This window comes from Aricia agestis, chromosome 5 (assembly GCF_905147365.1).
Source record: "Aricia agestis chromosome 5, ilAriAges1.1, whole genome shotgun sequence".
NCBI classification, from domain to species: domain Eukaryota; kingdom Metazoa; phylum Arthropoda; class Insecta; order Lepidoptera; family Lycaenidae; genus Aricia; species Aricia agestis.
The window spans coordinates 929,100-951,999 of NC_056410.1; the positions used below are offsets into that span (position 1 = coordinate 929,100).

At 35.3% G+C, this 22,900-nt stretch overlaps 3 protein-coding genes and 1 long non-coding RNA gene across 4 annotated transcripts; 3 read left to right on the forward strand and 1 right to left on the reverse strand.

Moving 5' to 3' along the window:
• The first annotated feature begins 1,874 nt into the window (after positions 1-1,874).
• LOC121726942 lies at positions 1,875-4,064 on the forward strand. The gene is made up of 3 exons (XR_006035595.1): positions 1,875-2,119; positions 2,889-2,986; positions 4,023-4,064. It is a non-coding gene; the product is annotated as an uncharacterized LOC121726942 (long non-coding RNA).
• A 1,229-nt stretch (positions 4,065-5,293) lies between these two features.
• On the forward strand, positions 5,294-13,818 carry LOC121727199 (sorting and assembly machinery component 50 homolog). Its single transcript, XM_042114895.1, has 13 exons — positions 5,294-5,418; positions 5,623-5,718; positions 5,913-6,035; positions 6,366-6,461; positions 6,643-6,727; positions 6,989-7,118; positions 9,196-9,301; positions 9,554-9,641; positions 10,357-10,538; positions 10,858-11,131; positions 11,304-11,488; positions 12,674-12,736; positions 13,420-13,818. Exons 1-11 carry the CDS (start codon positions 5,398-5,400, stop codon positions 11,486-11,488), a joined length of 1,386 nt encoding a protein of 461 aa, XP_041970829.1. The 5' UTR covers positions 5,294-5,397; the 3' UTR covers positions 12,674-12,736; positions 13,420-13,818.
• Positions 13,819-13,962: 144 nt separating this feature from the next.
• LOC121726925 (NADH dehydrogenase [ubiquinone] 1 alpha subcomplex assembly factor 3) lies at positions 13,963-18,109 on the reverse strand. The gene is made up of 6 exons (XM_042114571.1): positions 17,913-18,109; positions 17,702-17,804; positions 17,525-17,583; positions 17,304-17,397; positions 16,812-16,948; positions 13,963-14,340 (listed from the first exon to the last, which is right to left on the reverse strand). The coding sequence occupies exons 1-6, from the start codon at positions 17,969-17,971 to the stop codon at positions 14,226-14,228; spliced, it is 567 nt and encodes a 188-aa protein (XP_041970505.1). The 5' UTR covers positions 17,972-18,109; the 3' UTR covers positions 13,963-14,225.
• A 485-nt stretch (positions 18,110-18,594) lies between these two features.
• On the forward strand, positions 18,595-22,839 carry LOC121726898. The gene is made up of 7 exons (XM_042114541.1): positions 18,595-18,890; positions 19,393-19,588; positions 19,873-20,008; positions 20,172-20,274; positions 21,044-21,160; positions 21,864-21,983; positions 22,622-22,839. Exons 1-7 carry the CDS (start codon positions 18,743-18,745, stop codon positions 22,768-22,770), a joined length of 969 nt encoding a protein of 322 aa, XP_041970475.1. The 5' UTR covers positions 18,595-18,742; the 3' UTR covers positions 22,771-22,839.
• Positions 22,840-22,900: the final 61 nt, after the last annotated feature.

The window sequence follows — 22,900 nt, forward strand, 5'->3', positions numbered from 1 at the left end:
CTAATAGGTTCTAAAAGAATGCAAATTGAACGCCATTCACTAATGGGAATGGGCGTTTGCCGTGTTCGAATTTTTGAAATTACGAAAAACGCTACAAAAACATATATCTTAATATGATTCATTTCTTCCTTGATCATAGATTTTTGACATTTGCTGAGAGATTGGATCTAATACGGTCATTTTTTTTAAATTTATTGGGAGCTGGAAACGAGTCCTTTGCTCCAAAAAAAATACAATAATAATACTAAATACAACAGATTAAAATTTAAAAAAAGGAATGTCTTTCTTCTATGCTGGTTCTCACCACAGGTTCTCAGTTCTCACCAATGAGTAAGGAAACAGATGGAAGCGACATAACTACAAAAAAGTGTGGCCGGCGCCATATTGCCAAGAACTAAACATGGCGGTCTATAGTGATGGGACACTCGGTTGATATTTGTCGAGGATATCGATAAACTAAGATGTTATAAGTGAGCGTCCTGTTAAATTATATATTATATTGATATCAAAAATGTTTTTTTTTATTATATAAAAAAATCATTTTTGCCTATTTTGTCTCTATGTATTATAGTAAATAGAGACAAAATAGGCAAATATGTTTTTTTTTTATATAGGAGCCTCCTTAATTTTAATAAAACTATTTAATTTATTTTAAGTTTATTAATTATTATTTAAGTTGCCATTATTGATATCTGGCAAAAATTACCAAAAATCGGACAAATACTAGTTTACTCGCGCACGAAGTGTTTACAGTTAATTTTAATTTTACCATCAATTATTATTATTATTAAAGTATGTATACAACTGAGTATTTTGTGAACATTTCAAGTGCCTATTTTTTTCGCGATATATCGAGTCCGATATTGATATTTTTTCAAATATCGATGTATCGATATATCGATATTTTCTACACTTATATGTGGCGGGGTACACTTATATCTTCATCTTTACAAATTTTATCTATTTCAGAGCAGAGTAAAATTCTGTCCAGACCTAGTGCTTTGCAATCAAAGATTATAATTATGTTTGAGGTCAGCATCATTTTCTAAGCATTTGGGGCATTTCGCATCATCTAAAATTCTTAATTTATGGAGGTGGGAATCTCATCCTTTTTATTACTGATGTGAATTTTCTTGATTCAGACTGTACAGTGTTATACCATGGGATTGAAAAATCTTTCTTTATGTCACTGTACCATTTACCCTTATTAACCTTTACTATATTCTAGATTCTTTTCCATAGCTCAAACATTTCATCTTTGACAGTCAAAAAGAGGTCTGTAAATGGCACTTTTATGATGTCCTTATGATCCTCATCTGGTGGTCCTCTAGAGGCTGTATCCGCCCTCTCATTTCCAGCAATTCCTCTGTGGGAGGGAACCCATAGAAATTCAATATTAATGTTATTAGTTTATTACTGACTAATTCATGTAGAATGTTTTTGATCTTAAAAATTAAATAATTACTTTTGAAACTTAAATTACTATTAACTAGAGCTACTAACACACTTTTACTATCTGATATTACAAGAAAATTATTTACATATGACAAAGTTTTTATATATTGTAATGCCATATAAACAGCTTCATTCGGCTGTGTAGATAGAACACATATTACTGATTATAAAACATTTAGTAACATTCAGAAATTCATCATAATAAGCCGATTTAACCTCATCTATAGTTTTCGACCCATCTGTATAGATCTTGTAAAAGTCTTTTTTCTTTTCTATAAAACTGAGAAAGTCGGTCTTACCATAGATGTCTCCAGTTGTTACCAAATATTTTTTCTTAGAACCTTCAAAGTTGTCATAAATTGGCCATAGATCACTGGAATAAATGTCATTTGTCATATTTAAAACCAACTGTAAATAAAGGAGGAATATAAGTTTCAACTTCCATTGAGTTTATAGGGGTGGATTTCATCGCACCAGTTATAATGCGCAGTGCTTGATTTTGAATGATATCTAACTTTTTTAGAAGACTAGCGCTAGCATTAATATATGCTAAGCAACTATAGTCAAAGTGGCTCCTAACTAAACTTTTATACAACATTGAGAGAATTTTTGGATCAGCACCCCAAAAAACTCCTGCTAAACATCTCAATATATTGAGTCGCTTGTAAGCTTTATTACATATATAATCTATATGTACATTAAATTTAAGTTTGTTATCTAAAACTATACTTAGAAATTTATGTTCATTTACTAGTGAGATGATTTCATTATTACATTTAACTTGAACATTACATTGACTTTTACCAAAAGTCATAACTGAGCTTTTTGAAGAATTAATATTTAGTTTTAGTTTGTTATTATAATAATTTAACAGTTGCTTAAGAGCTAAATTAATATTACAATTGGCCGAGCGTAGTAGACGATTAATACAATAGATAACTATATCATCAGCATATTGTAGAACATTAACACCTAATACTTTTACATATTTACAAATTTGTGATGTATATAAATTATACAGGATTGGAGACAATATCGCTCCTTGCATTAAGGCTTTGTGTGCAAATTTTGGACCGTGTAGTATATCATTAAATTTCACATAGACAAGACGGTGATTTAAGTATCTATATATCCAATTTAAAAACCTACCAGGAATCCCCAATTCACTTAAAACCTTAATAAGTACAGACAAATTAACATTATCATATGCACCTTGCACATCTAAAAATACACAAATTGCATTTGAATGAGCCATTATAGAATTCTTAATATCATTTATAAATGAAACAAAGCCATCAACTGTACTTTTTCCTTTACGGAAACCTAACTGAAAATCTGGTAATATTGAATTAGTTTCTGTAAAATAGTCTAACCTAACTTTTATCATATTTTCAAAAACTTTTCCAATGCATGAAGTGAGTATCTTTTTTCAGAATGGGCAAAACACACTGAGTTTTCCACTCGTCGGGAATAACTTGTTTGGACCATAGGTGATTGTAGATATTAAGAAGAACTGCTTGTGCATTTTTGTGTAAGTTTTTAATCATTAAATATGGAAAATTATCCAGTCCAGGAGTAGAATCTCTTCTTGACATTAAGGAACTATAAAATTCATCCCAGCTAAAATCTTTCATAAAGAAGTTGAAATATTCACTATCATTTTTACTTTTAAATATATCTTCTAATGAACTTTCACATTCTTCATCATTTGTAAATTTGTCTAAAAATTCTGGTACAAAACTATCACATTTACTATGTATGCTAGAATCTACACGCTTATATTTTTTGATAAAATTCCAAATATTTGTGACGGGTGTATCTATTAAATGTAGAGCATAAATTTTGCCAACTTTTCTCTTTTCCTCTTTTATAATCCTTTTTTTGAGTGCATCTAATCTCTTATAATTTATATAATTTTCCATACTTAAATTACTTCTATATTTTTCCAAAGCTTCACACAATCCTTTACAGCCCTATCACAAATATCATTCCACCACAGAGCAGGTACCTTTTTTTTATTTTTTTAGATGAATTAGTTATTATAATTTTTGGAACACATTTATCTTTTAAAGTGTTTAGTAGATCACAGAAATGATTCTAACTTTCTAAAGGATTTTGTAAATTATATTCAAAATCTTGAAATAGATCTTTTGACATATTAAAGAACTTATCCCAGTTAGCTTTTTTGAATAAATACTTATTTACATTTTTATTTATGTCATATTGCATAGGAGAAGTATTAAGTTTTGTAAAAGTTGGAAAGTGATAACTTCCCAACAGATCGTCACCGACATGCCATTCACAATAGGGAGCCAACTCTGGACTCACTAGTGTAACATCAATTGCAGAAGTGTTATTGTTTGGTCTGCCTACTGTAGTAGCACAACCTGTATTTAAAATACATAAATTATATTCATCTATAACTTCATACAAGTCTCGTCCTCTTGTATTATTTATTGTACAACCAAAAGCTATGTGAAGGGTGTTACAATCACCCGATATGATAATAGGTTTAGGAAGATTATTAATTATTCTTTTTAATTTTGTTTTATTAATTTTGTTTCTAGGTGGACTGTAAATGCAAAGGATTGTAATGGAACCTATACCTGGTTATGGCAATAGTCTGTATATCTTGATAATTTGGAGTCGGATGCTGCACATACTTTATACAATTCCTAATAATTATTGCCACTCCTCCGTGTTCATTTGTAGCATTTTTATAAATGAAATTATACCCAGGGAAAAGAACCCGAGGACTTGAAGTTTTAAGCCATGTTTCATTTAATAAAGCTATATCTATTTCTTTATCTATTAAGAGTGATTGAAGTAAAGGTTTTTTATTATTTAACTCTGGATGTTATGCTGTACAATATTAATACTATCCATTACTTATTAAAGTTTTTAATGATTTTTTTTATTTTTAATCTTTAATATGTGTTGTAGTCTTATTCTCATTAGAATTTCCTATACTTACAATAGTGCTTAATAAGGCTTCTAAAATTTTTTGATTATTAATAATGTCCTGGGCTGATATCTTTTCTGGAACAATTTTAACATTTTGAGGATTAGCTTTTGTAAGAGATGGGAAAGCTCGCTCTCGTTCTGCATATTATCTACTTTTAACTTACTTTTAATGTATAAAAACTATAAATATAATTTTTTGCAAATTGTTATTCAAAAAAGGCGCCTTCCTCTTCCCGCCAAAAACAACCAAAAAGAGCCCCAATACGGTCATTTTGTTTTTTTTTTTTTATTTATTGGGCCCAATACGGTCATAGAAATAGGTGTTGCCAGTTATTTAATATAAAAAAAGAGTTTAATTTCCTGTTCGTTAATATGTTTCAAAACTTTCAAATAATGTAATGTAATTATTTTTCTAATTAAATACCTACTTGGATAATCTTGCTGAAATAACAAAAAACAAGCCATATTAAAAATGACGATGTCTTTTGACAAATCGAATTCTCTGAGATCTAGTAACCCTGACGTCAATACCTGTCAGCGTTAGCGCTCTCCATTGGCTACTGAAACCACATATGACGTAAAATAGGATCAATGAAATATGATAATGTAATATGCAGATATGATCAAATGATCATATATATTGGATCCTATATATGATCATAGAAATGATCCAATATAAATGATAATGTAATACCCCCCTTACACATGCCATAAAAAAAATATCTGACGAGGTATATATATAGGTATATCAATAGTGGCTTTGTATAAAAAATGACAAGTTTTTGACAGGGAGTCAATGACCGCTATCGCCATGTTTCGCCGAGTACCTACATATAGTTAAAACTTGACAGCTTGTGTCACAGGTCACTCAAAAATATTTATGTAATTTCAAAAATATCATCCCTGGTTTATTTTTCTATTAAATTTACATTAATTCTTACATTTAGAACTTAAAGAAATACCTTAATATTATAAATAATGGGCACCGTATATGCTAAGGTAAGGGAAAGTAGACAAAAATGTTTAAATAAAAGATATGTGATGACAAGGTTATGAAAATAAAATTAAATAATTTTACATTTTTCACTGCATAAAATGTAGATTTAAAAAATTACTAAGCAGATACAGCTAAATTGCTTGTTTCTCAGTAGGTTAAATAATGATACTATTATACTTTATGGCTTGTTGGTATTGTTTTTATAGGCTCCAGAGAACAACTCAGGGATGTATGATTTTGATGAAAGTATAAATTTCGACGAGCCCATACAAAAACCAGCTATAAAACTCAATGGCATAAGAGTGAGTATTATTTATTGATTCATAAAATATATGATCTCAACTGAGACTATAGCTTGACCGCTGTAAAGTCGACCCTCGTAGCATACTAAATGTATGCTACGAGGGTCGACTTTACAGCGGTCAAGCTTAAAGGTCGGATTTTAAAGAAAGTTGTTTGTTAATAATATATGAGTAAGACAAACTCACAATTTCAGGCTCGAGTGGATAAGGTGCATGTGGATGGCCTGGGCCGCACCAAAGATGACATTATAAAGGCCACAGTGGATGATCTCTTCCAGGCCACTGACTTTGAGGATGTTATTATGAGGGCACATAAGGTAAAAACTAAACAAATCTTAATATAAGTTCTTTCGATAATGTTTTGCTTCCTTCAAATTAAATTTTCTATACCAATACTACACTAATATGCAAATGCAAAAGTATGTGGTTTCTGTTACCTCTTCAGACTTAACTACTAAAATTATTATTATTGTCTTAAATTTAAAATAAAGATATCAGATTAATTATGGGAAATCCTTTTATTGCAGTAAATTATTGTGCTCTATAAATGAATTTTTGTACACATTAAATGACTGTGCAACAAATGTATTTCTGCACACACATACAGACAAGCAACCATAATGAAACCTTAATATTACATTTTTAAGGTTCGTCGTGCCTTGGACTCAATGGGATGTTTTAAAGAAATTGGTGTTTTCATTGATGTCTCCAATGGTCCCGGAGCAACTCCAGAAGGTTTAGAAGTATGCACTTGTAATTAAAATATTTTTTTTTCATTTGATATATTTTGATAGATGTTAAATTACCTATTTAATTAAACAATAGTATCAAAATGTTTTGGTCAGCATAAATTTGTTAGTTTTTTCTCGTCATATATTATTATTCTGCTATCAAGTAAATAAAATATTGTTTTTATTTTTGCAGGTAACATTCCAAGTGAACGAATTATCGCGTGTCGTTGGCGGCGTCAACACTACCGTCAGCGAAAATGAAGGAAACCTTGTAGTCGGTATGTTTTTGAGTAGTCACACTTTAGTATGATTTTCATAGCTTGATTCACAACCAAAATATTATGACTCATGTCACACTGTGCAAAATTTTGAATTGCTATGAATGCAAAGAGTAGCTTGGCGAACACAATTTTAATGCGTGCGCGAGATGCGCCTTATTAAAACCGCAATTCATACCACTCTTGCAAGTTCTGTTTGCTTTAATTACAAAATCTTTTTGATTGATTAAGCTATTTCCTGGGACTGAAATCGTCTCATAGGTGTGAAGTGTCCGAACGTGGCGGGTCGCGGGGAACGCGTGTCGGCGGAGTACAGCATGGGACACCGCAGCACCAGCAACTTTAGCCTCACCGCCACCAAGCCCTACCCGCACCAGGCCTATGTGCCCGTGTGAGTACCATAGACGAAATTGATTCATAGGCAGTTGACGGACCTGCGTCAATCGATCGGAATATGTCTATTCAATGTTAGCTGTGATCTGTCGGATAGGTTTGACACAACGCGACCAATTTACTTAGGTGACTGGGGAGGCTTCAAAGATTCAAAGACTTTATTAGCATCCAAGTATAGTATACAATATACAAACTCAGCACCTTGTACAGGCGGTTGCTTATAAAAATAGTACTTAACAAAATATATTTTGGATTGCAATTTGTTAACTACTTACATAAGTAACATAATATTATGTATTGTTCGTTTCTTAATTTCATATAATATAAACAATTACAATAGTACATGAATGAAAGTACTTAATATATTTTATGAACATTATTCTTTAGACCTTAATCTTCTTTAGAAAAGAATTCTTCAAGCGAGTAGAAACATTTTTCAGTTAGGTAGCTTTTTAATTTTCTCGTGAATGATAATAGTTTTGTTTCATTTTTAATTGCATCTGGGAGGTGATTAAATATTTTAACTGATATGTAGTATGGGCTTTCGTTTAGCATTTTAATTCTGGAGTATGGTAAATGTAGTCTGTTTTTGTGTCGTGTGTTAATGTCATGCGTATCTTTAACTTTAGTAAAGTAATCGAAATTTTTGAAAACAAATAAGCTAATATCTAGTAAGTATGTAAATGGATGTAAGTGTAAGTAATTTGTATTTAATGAAATATGGCCTGCAGCTGTCTCTATTTTTTATTTGTGCTATTATTCTTACGCATTTTTTTTGTAATATACTTAAAGAGTTCGTGGCTGTTTACGCTGTTCCCCCACAGTATGATCCCGTATCGCAGCCAGGAGTATGCATAAGCATAGTATGCTGTGAGGGAGGTTTGTGTGTCTGTGCTGCATTTAAGATGAAAAAGTGCGTATGTAAATTTTGATAATTTTGATTTGATGGTTTGAATATGTGTCTTCCAATTTAAATGAGTGTCTATGTTAATGCCGAGCAGATTGAATGTGTTTACTGTATCTAAATTAGTGTTCTCAAACGTTGTATTTATTTTTATTGCTGGTTTTTTATATGATTTGAATTGGATAGTTTTTGTCTTTTTAAAGTTAATTTCCAGATTGTGATCTCGAAGCCAATCTGTTACATCTTTTAATATTTTTGCCATACGTCATCTGTTGAGTTTGTATTTTCATATTTTATTAGGATAGATATATCGTCTGCGAATAATACCGGAAGAGCTATGGCTATTTAAGATTTTAGGTAAATCGTTTATGTAGAGCAAAAATAGAACACAACCTATCACACTTCCCTAGGGAATAGAACATATCATCTCCAGTTCCTCTGATCTTATTTTAGTGATTTTTCGTGTTTCTTGATCGTTGTGTTCTATCTGTACAATTTGTTTTCTATTTTCTATTTTCTGGCTTACGCCAAAAGAAGAAGAAGAAGACTAGGTCTGCCATCTGTCTATGAATCAACTTCTCTGATAGTACTGAATAACAGCCAAAATATTAACTTAAATGTTAAAATTTTGTTAATTTAAACGAATTGAAATGTTTGTTTCTTACGCGTGCCACGAACAAAAAGATCCTCTAAATTAAACACTCAACACAGAGGCAAATATAGTGCGCTTGCGACGTGTTACTGAATTACACAGTTACTTAAAGCGTATTAGTGAAATGACGTCCGAATATTATCTAGTACTTTCATCTATAAAAATAACGAATTTTTGCCATTTGTTTGCAATACAACTAAAAATTAGTAATTTTTTATTCTTTATAAACACCTAGCTTATAAAAAATCTGATTTGCTGGCCCCCCTGGCCCAGAATCTGCGTAATTTGCCCCCCCCCCCCGGCCCAGAACCTGGGTAATTTGCCCCCCCTGGCCCAGAACCTGGGTACGCCCATGCTAATGTGGTTGTCCAGTATAGTAATAATAGGCGATATTATGGCAGCTTATTTCTTTTGTTCCACCATTGGCACATAATTTTCCACATCTGCTTGATATTGTTCTAGGAATACCCTGCTATGTTGCCTCACATAGTAGCTGTTGTCTAATACGCATGTGTGCAGGTTGTCGGCGTCGATATACCAGCAGAACCACCAGTACCCGTGGTCAGGGTACAAGCTGCTGGACCGCGGGGTGCTGCTCGACGTCGCCTTCAGGACCTCACCCTCGGTAAGCGCCGTCGCTCATTATCTATATTTTCAGATCATTGAACATGGACTAAATACCTCGTAATTTTGGTCGGTTCATATCAAGTCTTATTAAAAATATTATTCATAATTAGGTATATTATAAATTACAAACCCACACAATGTTATAATAGCATCGAAATTAGTCCTGGTTAAATCAGTATAAGAAAAGACCCATTTTATGTGAGTATGTTTGCGTGTATCTGACTGATTGAAGGTAACTGTTTGGCTTCAGACAAAACACAACATCCAGTGGGAGGGCCTGGTCCGCGACACGTCGGTGCTCAGCAAGAACACCAGCTTCAAGGTCCGCGAGAGCAGCGGTACGTACCATCGAAGAAATTGATTCATAGGCAGTTGACGGACCTATGTCATTTGGTCGGGTTATGTCAATGTGGTCTGTCGGCTGGGTTTGACTTAACGCGACCAAATTACTAAGGTCCGCCATCTGCCTATGAATCAACTTCTCTGATAGAACTTATATGTCTTACACGACTTCCATAGTAACTTACAAGTAAACAAAATCACTCCTGATTTTGTTTACCTAGGGTGCCGCTTGATCCCCGCTACCCAAGCAAAATTGGGTGTTATCCTAGCATAATTGTAAACTGTCGTATAAAGAAAGGAAATGATTAAAAATCAAGACAACTGCAGTCTGTAGCTACAGTCTATCTTAGTTCAAATAACACCTAAACTACAGTTTACTTTATGTTAATAGTAGATAAAATGTCTCTGAGCACAAACACAAAGATAAATACGAGAAGATGGAGTGAAATATTTTATAAATCGTTTTGCTGCGTATTTACATAATGTATACGGCCAGCATATTCCGTATTCTATTTCCGAATTCGGATATCCGAATGCATGGAATCCGTAGAAAATGCATTAACTGACAACGTTGTGTTTTTCCGAACGGAACGAATTCCGCACGTACCTTTCGATTGCGAGCCGGCGCGTTTGCAGAAGAAAAACGAACGTTTGCTCAAGTCTCACGGAATTCCAAATTTAGCAGCCACATTATACTTCTATTTCATTCAGGTCCCCAGATGAAGTCTGTGGTCCGTCACATAGTGGGCGTGGACCACCGGGACGAGGCGATATTCCCGCGGCGCGGCGCCTGGGTGCAGTTCACGAGCGAGCTGGCCGGCCTCGGCGGCGGCGTCGCGCACCTCAAGACCGAGCTGCAGGCGCAGGCCAACAAGGAGATCGCGCCGGATATGGTATGTGTGTGTACGTCTGTGCGTACTTGCGTGCGTGTGTACGTACGTGAACGCGTGTTTGTTTCGTGTGCGTGCGATTTTCAGTTATAAAATCAATTGTAGAAGGTTTGGCATTCCTTGGCTTTCTTTGACGTTGATTGATGTAGACAAAAATAATTGATTCTGCTGTCGTTGCGCACTGCTGCCGTTAAGAAGCTGTTTGTGTGATGTCAATCATTACACATGCTGCTTCACAGCAGTAACAAATTAATTTCTATAAGCGACTTGAATAAATTAGCTTTGGCCTTTGTCGATATTTCCAACTAATCATCCATCGCAGGTACTCCAATGGACGGTGGCGGGAGGGGTTCTCCACGACGTGTACGGCACAGACATATCCGACCGCTTCTACCTGGGCGGGCCGGCGTCTCTGCGGGGCTTCGCCCAGCGGGGCGCGGGCCCCCGGGCCGACGGGCTCGCCGTGGGCGGCTCCGTGTTCTGGGCTTCCGGGCTGCACCTGTACACGCCGCTGCCCTTCCGCCCCGGCAAGGGCGGGCTCGGCGAATTATTCAGATCGCATTTCTTCGTCAATGCGGGTTGTCTGGCGCATCCAGGTAAACTTGTGTTCTTATTTATTTGCCGTTAGAAACTAAAAACGCTTTTTAAAGCTACATAAGCATTGAGAATTGTATACATCGTGGGGTTAACAGGAACATTTGATAGCAAATTCTCACAAGACTCATCATAAATATTTTGTAATATCGGCATCTGTTTTTTTTAATTCAGAGGAGACGGGCGAGAGTCACGCCACAGCGCTGCAGGACGCGCGCGTGTCGTGCGGACTGGGCGTGGCGCTGCGGGTGGGGGGCGTGGCGCGCTTCGAGCTCAACTACTGCGTGCCGCTGCGCGCGCGCACCGCTGACGACACCGCGCAGGGCCTGCAGTTCGGCATCGCTGCTAACTTCCTATAGGTAATGAGTGAATAGTGGTAACTGTGATAACATTAGATAAATTTTCTGTAAAATGAAAGTTACTGGAAATTGCCAAATGGATCAGGAATAATTTGCAAAATATGTTATAATAGAGATGGACAGAACTATGCAAATATAATATTTATATGAAAATTTTGCTATTAAATTGTTAAAAGAATATAAAAGAAGGGCCACTGCAAGGTTAATATTTTATAAAATATTGTTTTTTTACAAAAATTACGAATTAAAAGTGACTATAGTTTGTGCGTTTTATGATGATATGCGTGACACATTATAACTGACAATAGTAGGGAAGTTACCTAACAAAAATTAATCGATAGTTTAAAAATATCGAATCACATCGTAAAGGAATTGCAATCGAAATTATCGATTTCGTACTGACATTTCAGTGGTGCCGGCGATTTAAGATGGCCGCCCTTTTTTATCGATTTGATTTCGATTCAACAGAGTCAATCTCTATTGACATAAGTTCCGTTTCATGCATATGACATTTTTCAAATGTTTTCGTAATAATAATTTTATACTCCTATTTCACAGTTAATATTTATATTTTTTATTAATAAGTTAGCATTTAGCATCTTTTCATTTTTATTCATTTACAATTATAGGAAACATTTGTTTTTGTAGATGGAATATAATTTATTACATTTAGATTTTTTTTGTTTTCTTGTAAAAAAAACCCGTAGCAAGGAACATGAAAACTGTCACCCATATCATCTTAGAACGCACAAACTATAGAAACGGAACGGATTTCAAAACACTAATCAGCGTTCAGTGACGCACACATGCTGACAACTTTTTGAGAGGTACGATCAGGTGGGGATTGTCAATAATTGTGAATTGTCAAACAGTAGTGACGTCCGTCATACAGACTATAGATCCGTTTTGGCGCCAAAATTTAAATTAACAATTTTAAACGCATTCTTTGCAGTAAATTCCAGTGTTTTAATTTTTTTAATATACTTGTGGTCTATTCTACATGTAAGTTATTTAAAATAAACTCAAAAAAAATAATATCGCATCTTCTCTATTGTAGTATTAAAGAATAAAGTAATGATTAAAATAAAATGGCATTTTAACCTTTTTTCTAATGCAAAAAAATTATAAACATAATTATGCGCATCATTTATTTGTTTGTCGAGTAACATTTATTTCCTCTTTCAGGTAGCGCCGAGAACCTCTGACGGGAACTAGAGCGGATAACTAACACATAGTTATCAGGAGCAGTTTAAGGATGTATATAACATTTATAAATTCAAAGATTCTGACCTAAATTCGAAATATATAATAGAATAAAACATCCTGCATCGATTGATACCAAAAAATCAATACCTTACCGACAAGTTACGTGAAATAATGCATTTTAAAATTTCCATTTATCATACGTAATATTTGCCGGAAGTGTTAAAATTTTTGAGAATTCGTCAGAATTGGGAAGTTTGTATCAAAGATAAACAGCTAAAAAACTGCTTATTAATTTCTTTGTACGATTTGCGATTTTTTAAGCCCAAAAAAAGTGGGTTCACCGGTAATTCTGAGGAAATATTTCAAATTGAAATTTATGAAAATTATCCTTCGAAGGGTGCGACAAGACTTTATATGAACTTGGTCGGGGGCGCTGCTGGTAAAGAAGAACTGTCAAATATGTCGTTTTTGTATGTGCCAGCGTTAGTTCCTTTTTTCGCCACCTGCATTTAAAGCTTTGCCGAGTTTTCTTGGCCGCCATTTGCGGTAGTCAAATTACAACAAAATTTTGTTCAATAATAATTAAATATCGAATAGTTCTTTAAAAATCTATTATAAAAAATCATTATAATTGATAATAAGTGTCTGGGTGTCCAATTTTTTACATATTTAGTACTTTCATAATTTAAATGGATGCAGTACGGAATTTGACCTTATATACATCCTTAAATGAGCGAGCAATGAGCATTCTATGGCCTCTTTTTAACTTCAGAGTTTCGAATTGCTATGCATTGAAATTGTTTTAGGCTTCATACATTTAAAAGGTTACAATTAATGTAATTACTATAAATACATAAAAAGTTTTGTAAAGTAACATTTACAACATTTTTAATAAACAAAAAACGTTCGAATCGCGTAAGAGGCACATTAGGCAATGATAAACTTCGAAGTTCGAATTCTATAAAAATGCAGATTTTTTAATTTTACGTATTATGTGAAAATCTGTTGTAACTTGTGACATTGTTATTAGAAACTGTAAATTAATAATATTCATGTATGTAAATTATTATTTGTGTTTGTAAGTATAGGATAGAAATGTTGAGATAAAACTTGTTTTATGTTTACGATTTTTTTTCTTACATTACCTACCTTTCGTTACGTTCATTCATTTGTTACACGCCAAATGTTAGGATACTTACACTTTTTCAGATTTATAAGCATTCAATACTTTTAACCATTAAAAAATAACTAAAAGAAGTAAAAAAATATAAATTAACAGTAACATTTATTCTAACACATACACTATAACCTATTTATTATAAAATATAATTTAATAATGAAATCAATTAACATTGTAAAGACCTACATGGATATTTCGTCGCGTCGATCACGAGGTCACAGAGGTGTTATGAAAATGACGCCAGCGTTAGTTTTATTTTTGAGCCACATGCGAAATTATACATAAATGAGATTGTCAGGAAAGTGAGCTCAAGTCTTTAAATAAGAATATTATCCGTTTTGGTGATACCTACTACACGGAGAGTTCCTTTTTGAATGGGTCATTATAATTCATCGCAGAATGGCGCATGTCGTCTTCGTTGATATTTGCTATGTGTAGTGGTGGTATTAAAGCCCCTGCTATGCTTCTGAAAAGATAAGCAGTATGTTGTAAAGTTTAATAAGATAACATTTTAAACTTTCGCGTTGCATTATAATTAAACTTTTTATCGGGACTTAACGCGACTTATTTAAGTAGTAATGCTACTACGAGTACATACTTTTTCTCGACGATGTACTCGTAGTAGCATTACTACTTAAATAAGTCGCGTTAAGTCCCGATAAAAAGTTTAAGTTTAATAAGTATTTATAAAACAGCTCAGTCCAGCTATTACCCCTGAGGTAAGAGCGACAATACTGCTTGCATCTTTATGATGCAAGCAGTATTGTCGCATGTTTTTTTATATACAGTGAAACCTGGTTAAGCGGGACCTGGCCAAATAAGAAACCTTTATTATTGACTGTTGCAATGATGTCCCGGCACTACTTCATTAAATTACCTCTGTTAATGGATTTTTAGAAACTGATTAAAATATGAGATTTGAATTCTAAGACTTTTTCGATATTTAAGAGACTCTGCAGCTCATTAACCTCTATTAGTGGGACAAATTATGATATTTGTAACAAGTTTCGACGTATTTGTTTACAATTTACTTAAACAATACACATTATATTGTGCATGCTTTTTTGTCAGTACTATCTCAGTTTTAGACCTAAAAACAAGGGAATAAAAGTGTAAAAAATGTCCAAAAGTAAGTAAAAAACGTTATGAGTTACGTACGAGTATGAGAAAAATTTAAACTTTTATCAGACTATGATTGTGGAAAGTCGCGTGATGAACTGTGTAGGGAGAATAACATACCAAAGTCAACCCTGTGTAGAACTATTAAGAGGATACACCAGGGGCTAGAGAAATAAAAAAAAGTACGTGTAATAAATATAGCTGTCTCCCTTACCTCAAGCCTATACCGCAGAACGCGATAGAGACAACTGCAGAAAATCAACGATTCGTTGTCCCCTGATTCCTTCTCCAAAACTTAACCGATTTAAGTACTTTTTTCATTAAAGATTAAAGAAAGGCTTGAGCTGTGTTCCTATGTTTTATTTTTTTTGTATAATCTAGCCAAATCTGTTTTCTGGATGTTTGAACACAGCGGAAAATCTGGGCCATTTTTTTGGGTTTTTGAGCGTTCATATCAGCTTATTTAATAATTAAATTACCTATGAAAAAAAAAAGAAAACATAGGGACATTGTATTAGTGGCCGTAGATATTCAGGAAAAAAATTATAACTCTACTAGCATTATCCAGGGAGGAAACAGGGGACAACGTTTGTATGGAAAAAAGGGCGGCGTGGACTCCTATTAAGAGTTAACTTAAGGGGGATATTAGATTATCATATATATTGGATCCGAGATCATTGAGTCAATGATATTGGATAATGTAATATAGACATATGCTTCATTTCTTCCTTGATCATAGATTTTTGACGTTTGCTGAGAGATTGGATCCAATACGGTCATATAAATAGGTGTTGCCAGTTATTTAATATAAAAAAAGAGTTTTTAATTTCTTGTTCGTTAATATGTTTCAAATAATGTAATGTAATTATTTTTCTAATTATATACTTGGATAATCTTGCTGAATTAATAACAAAAAACAAGCCATATTAAAAATGACGATGTCTTTTGACAAATCGAATTCTCTGAGATCTAGTAACCCTGACGTCAATACCTGTCAGCATTAGCGCTCTCCACTGGCTATTGAAACCACATTTGACGTAAAATAGGATCAATGAAATATGATAATGTAATATGCAGATATGATCAAATGATCATATATATTGGATCCTATATATGATCATAGAAATGATCATTTATAAATGATAATGTAATACCCCCCTAAGAGAACAACGAATAAAATTCGGTCAAGTGTATTGGTGGAAAAAGAAAACTCAAACGAATAAAAGCTTTTAAAATTGAACCAGGTTTCACTGTTATTATTCATAAAACACTACATAATATTCTTACATTTTAAATGTCGCCAAACTAATTGTTTGACGGCAAGGTGCGCTAAATTACTTAATAAACTGTAAGTAAACAAAACTATCTACTCAACTATGTAAAACATTAAAGGCTAAAGCCATATTTTGTCATATGCCACAGCTTGTCGCATTGCACCGTCGGACGCGATATTAAGGCATAACGACGCGCCGGACGGAAGATAAGAGTTCGAGGGCGAAAGACGTGATCAGCTCTCACCATTGTGTGTCGTGCGTCGCTACGCAGGCCGCAGCTCACTTATGTGGCATACACAGGGCAGTAGGTAGGTCAGATTTTAAGGAAGGGTAGCATTGGTTACAGGTAGGGCGAAGTAAGAAAAATATCAAAATTTATTGATTTTCTAGGGTTTTAGTATTTTTAAGGTAGGGCATTGCAGCCCAATGCCCCCCTCTAGCTACGGCTATGGAGACAATACATTATTTTGTTCTGACATGCAATGTACCAGAACAGTGTGGTCTTGTTAAAAGCTGTATTGCAAAATGTACAATCTACACTAACCTGCCCTCTGCATTCAGGAAGTTAAAGGTAGAACAAGCATGCTCGGTGGGTAGAATCTCTACATTCAGTTTAGCTTGTCGTGATGCTTTGAAAACTGCGTCAACAGCTTTCCGATCCCTTGTTTCTAGACCAATAATCTGTAAAAAAAAATTGTTTCCCCATATATTTTGTAAGTATAGAACTTTTAACTTTATTATTTATTTAAAAAACCTATTTTTTTTAATAGATTAAAGCCGTCACTTATATGTATATTATATGTATGTATATGATTTTGCCCAGTTGTCAAGGTTTTTGAACCTGTTGATATTCAACAGTTGTGTTGGTTTTGGTAAATATTTTAACATCAGCCAATTAAATGTGCTAATAATAATACTAATAAAAATACAGAATAGATAAACACCTTTAAAAAAGTGTATGAATTTTTTTTATTATATTAGTAGGTATTTATTTAGTTATTATATCAGTATAACTGTACCTTTATGGCTGACTTACCAAGAGGTCAATCTTGGGCACAATGAGTTTGAACAGTCTGAGCGATGGCTCTGTTATATCATCTGAATTACGAACTTGCCATGATAGTATTGTTCTGAAATTATTAAAAACGTAATATAATGAGGCGCATTACTTCTTTGAAATGGATTCAAAGGAATAAATTTTGTACAATAACATTGCTGAGTAAGTTGCAGCCATATTATGTATTGTAAAATACGTACCTGGGAAAAATAGCCATTGGTCCTAAAACTGTCACTCCATTATTTAAACGAAAGCCAAACTACAAAAAGAAGAATACATTTTACAATTATGAAATGAATATAAAATAAGTTTTTTAACTTATGGCCGATGCAAACTAATACATTAATAGCATAACAAGTATAACATTATGCACTTACATTAGAATAGCCATCTATAATAAGGCCTAAATCTGGTTCTTGATTGAGTATCCGTACAGTGGTTTTGCCTTCCCCCTCATATGAAGATTTGTGACGAACAAGTCTACAATAGTTTATTATATTAGGCAGTGTGCATATTCTAATCATTTTTAATTCATATATTATTGTAGGTATAACCTGTAAAAGTAATCTAGTAAGTAGTAACACTAACCTTAAGCCCTGTGGTTTCCCGATTCTTTTACCTGCCTCTCTTAAAGTCGCAAATAACATTTTGTGCGATAGCTCTAGCACAATTCTAATAATATTTATTTACCGATGTAAACTTTATTGAAAATTCTAATATAAACTTAAGAATTATGAATCAAGAAATTTAAAATCTCAAATCAGCTGTTGTAGATGTTCTTTCGCGAGCTCTATCTGGCGCCTCAATAGCCCATCAAATCTCGCCCTATTTACTGACCAGCATAGAGTAACTTAAATATAATAGGCTGACCAGTAATCTGGTTTATCATAGGAACACACTCGATGATTTGACATTGACATTAGAACTGACAGTTGACAGAGACGGATGAACTCTGACGCTGGCAACTCCTAAATGGGGAGGCTTACGCCAAAAGAAGAAGAAGAAGAAGAACGTATAGAGTACGACAATCAATAGATGATATATTTATGTTTTTGATGAAAGGGCTTATAAAATATTTGAAGATATAAATATTAGACTTATATCGTTAGAAGTGTGTAATAAAATTTTATATTATGTACCAAAATTAATTAGTTTTGTCAATTTTTTTTTTGTATAAAATACGAATTAAAATTAATCACACGACTACGGAACGTAATTAATGACGTCACTACTCACTCGTCAGATGCAAAAATGTCAAAATATTGTTGCAATGCGGATGTTGCAGATGTGCGCCAATTTGAAACTCTAAAACAGATCTTTATCAGTGCTAGATCCCGATATAAATTACTTTCGTTTTATAAAGGAAATCCTAAAGTTTTCCGTAACATGTCTGAGTGACAGCATTTTGGAGCATTAAAATGAACTGCGATAGTAACGAGAGGCGTTCAAGCCGAAGTATATATTACGTAAATTTTTTTGAAGAAGCGAAGAGAAGATGGATGGTTCTTGGAGTTCTGACGACAGTAGCCCTCGCTGTGCTCGCTCCGCAAGTCGGAGCTCCCGGAGGCAACTACATGCATGATATTTTAGTTCACTAGAGAGCATTGCACCCATTTTATCATGTAATGAAAGTTTTAATATTTCTATACTTAGTGTTTATGAAATTATACAAGGCTTTTCATCATCTAAGTATATTCTATAACATGATGTAATAATATAATTTGCACGCTTTTATTTTATAAATTTTTTACAAACTACAATATTTTGTATTTAGTAATTGTATGACTACAACTGCAAAAATATTACTTTTTAATGAGAATGCGTGACTGACTCAACAAATAATACATAAATTTATATTTAAAGATAGTAGGTGTAGGCTTTTTCATATATTATCAAAATATTATGGAGCTTAATGGCATTAGGATACTAGTTTACCTTTTTACATCCAACCAAGATTTGGTATTTAATAACAATTTATGCACCTTGATTTCCTATAATTTTTAAAAGACTATCATGAAAAAGCGGCCCATAGTGAAATGTAAAAAAAAAATATTAATGTTTATTTCAGGTCTTCTCCATGCGGAATACCTTTCCTATTTGCCTCTCACATACATATACTACAAGGCCGGTAAATCACGTACGAGCAAGTCTCGTGTGCGTTTATACACTCTGACGGTGTTACATGCTAATGTTGGAGCACTAGTAGTATGTGTTGTTACCGTTAGTGCAATGTCCACTACACTTGATAGAAGAGTGATTGAAGGGTATGATTACTGTAATATTCTTTTATATTATTAAGTCCCTGTACTACTCCAGAAAAGATGGTCCCAGCATAAAGTGTATACATAATTTACATATACTGTTTTTTTTTTTATATTATTATGCATATGTTAACTAATCAATTAAGAATTGAAGTGGAAAATCCACTGCTGAGCAAAGGTCACCAAAATTTTCTATTTCTCCTGGTCTAATTGAAAACATAATCAAGTCTTGTTACATATATCTAGTCCATTGCCCCATCTCATAATATATTTTAAATTTGCTTCAGGGCGATATTGGCAAGCACTGGTCGGCCGTGCGCGTGGCTACCAGTATCCCTGCTAAGCTGTAACACCGTGCCTACACTAGCAGCAGTCAACTATGCTGTGTCCCTCCTACTATCTCCACTGACTCACTATTTTCTTGTAAGTGTTGAATACTTCAAAGCTTACAATAGTACATGTCTATCAATCAATCAATCAAGCTCTATAATAATAATATCTATGGATGCTTCACACCGGTTCTCCGACCGAGTTGCGGGATCATCTAGTATACTATAATATACAGTGTATTATTTATGATTTTCAGTGCGGCCAGATCCCCATACCGCCGCTCGGTGGCGTTGTGTTCACGTCTGTTGCGACACTGGCGCCGTTCGCTCTGGGACATTACACGTCTAAACCTGAAAGCGGTAAGAGAATACTTACGTATTGCGTCCACCTCTCTCTATCGTAGCCTAGATAGACAATAAACGGGAAATGGTGTCAATACGCTAGCGGCTAAGGCCTGCATATTTATAAGCATTTTGCTTTTTTTGCCGACGCCGAGTCCGCAGGCGACTCAGCAAAACTACGCGACTGTTGCTGGTCGCCCCGCACCTCCCCCGCGAACGAATAAAAATGGGGAGAATGAGAGCCGCAAGGCTTCGAAGAGTCGCGGAGGGCTCGCAGACTACGGAGGGCTGTAAGGCTACGAGCCGCAAGGTCAAGTGTTCTCGACCTCGCAAGGACGAGAGCAGGAGGTGCGATGAGGAGGGCTTGATATTGGTGGAGAGGAGGATGAAGAAGCCCGCCGCCCGCAACCATCGCGGCACCGCACCATATGTACCTGAGCTGCGTCTGCAGAGCGAGGTCCAGGCGACGCTCCTGTACATATCCCGCCTGCACTGGTCCATGGAGGTCGAGAACGTCGTGGACTACCTACATCAGTAAGAAGACATCCCTCCGCCTGAGGGTCGAACGTCTGCAGTCTCGCCACAAGGTCAACTTCAGTTCCTTTGTTCGAGCGTCACGTCGCCGTTGATTCGTGATAAAGTGTAGTTATTAAGATTATAATTAATATTATGTATGTTGTATGGGCCTACGTAGCCTGATTTAAATAAATAAATAAAAAAAAATGCCGTCGTCGTAAAAGGAGGCCAATAGGTTAACTTCGTTTTAAATGTACTGTTTGCTGTCCAGAGTCGTGGTCTCGCAAGGCGTGCGGGCTGGCGGTGCTGTACGCGGAGTGCTGCGCGCTGCTGCGGGACGCGGAGGGCAGTCTGTACGTCACCGACGTCATCGCCACGCTGCTGCTTGGTGAGACACGACGTGCCCGAGCGTGCACGCAATACATGAGTCTCTATCTTAACCTGTAGTGTCGTAACTCTGTGGAAAAAATAACACGACCAGCTAGTGCCACCTTTTTACATGCCATTCTAGCCTGCAGCTTTGCAAGCCTCCATCTTATATATATATATATATATATATGTATGTATATATATATATATATATATATATATATATATATATATATATATATATATATATATATATATATATATATATATATATATATATATATATATATATAAAACTCAAAGGTGACTGACTGATTGACAGTGATCTATCAACGCACAGCCCAAACCACTGGAAGGATCGGGCTGAAATTTTGTATGCAGGTAGATGTTATGACGTAGGCATCCATAGGGGATGAAAGTTTGTATATAATAATACTTGTTAACGCCAGCGAAGCCACGGGCAAAAGCTCAATAAGATTTAAAAACAAATGTACCCTACCAAATAAAATATAATTTAACTCTTAGTAATGTTTTCACACTCTATAGAACTCTTTCTTCGAACAAGATAGACAGAAGCAACAGCATGGAAATCTGTAATTTTCCCCTAAAATCTGTTAGTGTTTCTATTCTTGCGCATATCTCCAGCTGCGGTCATGCTAATCTTGCTGCTTAATGCTAATAACAACCTTATGTGCCGGTGATAATGTATAATTTAACTTCAGCGGTGTGGTGCGTGGTGGGCACGGCGGCGAGCGGCGCGCTGTACGCCCGCGGCGGGCTGCTGTCGGCGGCGGAGGCGCGCGCGCTGCTGCTCGTAGCCACGCCCAAGGCCACGCATATAGGTGACAATGCACATCATCATTATTGGCTTCTAATATTTTACGAACTCTAAAGTCGTGTGGTACGTGCACGCGTACAAACCTGAATTGGGCTACTGAACATTCCGGAGTCGGCGCAAAATTTACAACAACTGAAATGTTAAAAGTGGTCACTGGGTACACAGGATTTACCATTGGGACTTTTCTGGTCACAGCACACATATCAACTAGGAAAGGGATCGTCATCGGTATCGCCGTCAACCAGGCGTCAACCTAACGTATGCACGTTAACAAGGGGTATCAGTAGCGCCTGTACGTCAACTCGGCTACGGCTAGGCGACGCCTCGCTTACAGTTCGCCAACCGCTGTCCCCTTCCGAGGCGAGGCGATTACGTTACGGTTCCGCGTGTACGTTGCAGTAGGGAGTTTCATACAAACAATATTGAATGGCTCGAGGTCACACCTTTCTCTTCCCGCGCTCTCAACTGCACGGTTTATCCTCAATTTGAAATAGTACTTAATCATAGTAGTATTATGTAATATTCTATTAATACATAAAACTTTCCCGCAACTTCTAAATGTGTTTGGTGATATAAATTATGAGATAACAGATACAGAAAAACAGACACACATATTTTACAATATTGATATGGCTTTCACAGGGTGGTCGGACGTGTGCTTCCCTGCGGGTATGTCGCGGCTGCCGGCGGTGTTCATGGCGCCGGCGCAGGCGCTGCTGCTGGCCGCCGTCTTCACCACGGAGCGGACCGACCAGACGAATAAGTCTGACCAGAGAATACTGCCCAGGTAGGATTCAAGAAGTCTGTAGATTTTGCTCCATACTAAACAGCTGCTATATTGTGAACTTCGACTAGTGGATGGTCATTAGGGTGTGTCACGTTGTATGGGCGATTTTTTTTTCTTTAAATTTCTTTACGTAA

Coding starts and splice junctions, on each gene's coding strand:
- LOC121726898 (XM_042114541.1), top strand. CDS start 18,743: ATGAACTGCGATAGTAACGAGAGGCGTTCAAGCCGAAGTATATATTAC. Junction 18,891..19,392: donor GCAAGTCGGAGCTCCCGGAG/GCAACTACATGC, acceptor TGTTTATTTCAG/GTCTTCTCCATGCGGAATAC. Junction 20,009..20,171: donor CACTGACTCACTATTTTCTT/GTAAGTGTTGAA, acceptor TATGATTTTCAG/TGCGGCCAGATCCCCATACC.
- LOC121726925 (XM_042114571.1), bottom strand. CDS start 17,971: ATGTTATTTGCGACTTTAAGAGAGGCAGGTAAAAGAATCGGGAAACCA. Junction 16,949..17,303: donor TGCCCAAGATTGACCTCTTG/GTAAGTCAGCCA, acceptor TTTTTTTTACAG/ATTATTGGTCTAGAAACAAG. Junction 14,341..16,811: donor TTCCTGAATGCAGAGGGCAG/GTTAGTGTAGAT, acceptor TTATCTTTTCAG/AAGCATAGCAGGGGCTTTAA.
- LOC121727199 (XM_042114895.1), top strand. CDS start 5,398: ATGGGCACCGTATATGCTAAG. Junction 9,302..9,553: donor CCTTCAGGACCTCACCCTCG/GTAAGCGCCGTC, acceptor GTTTGGCTTCAG/ACAAAACACAACATCCAGTG. Junction 10,539..10,857: donor AGGAGATCGCGCCGGATATG/GTATGTGTGTGT, acceptor CATCCATCGCAG/GTACTCCAATGGACGGTGGC.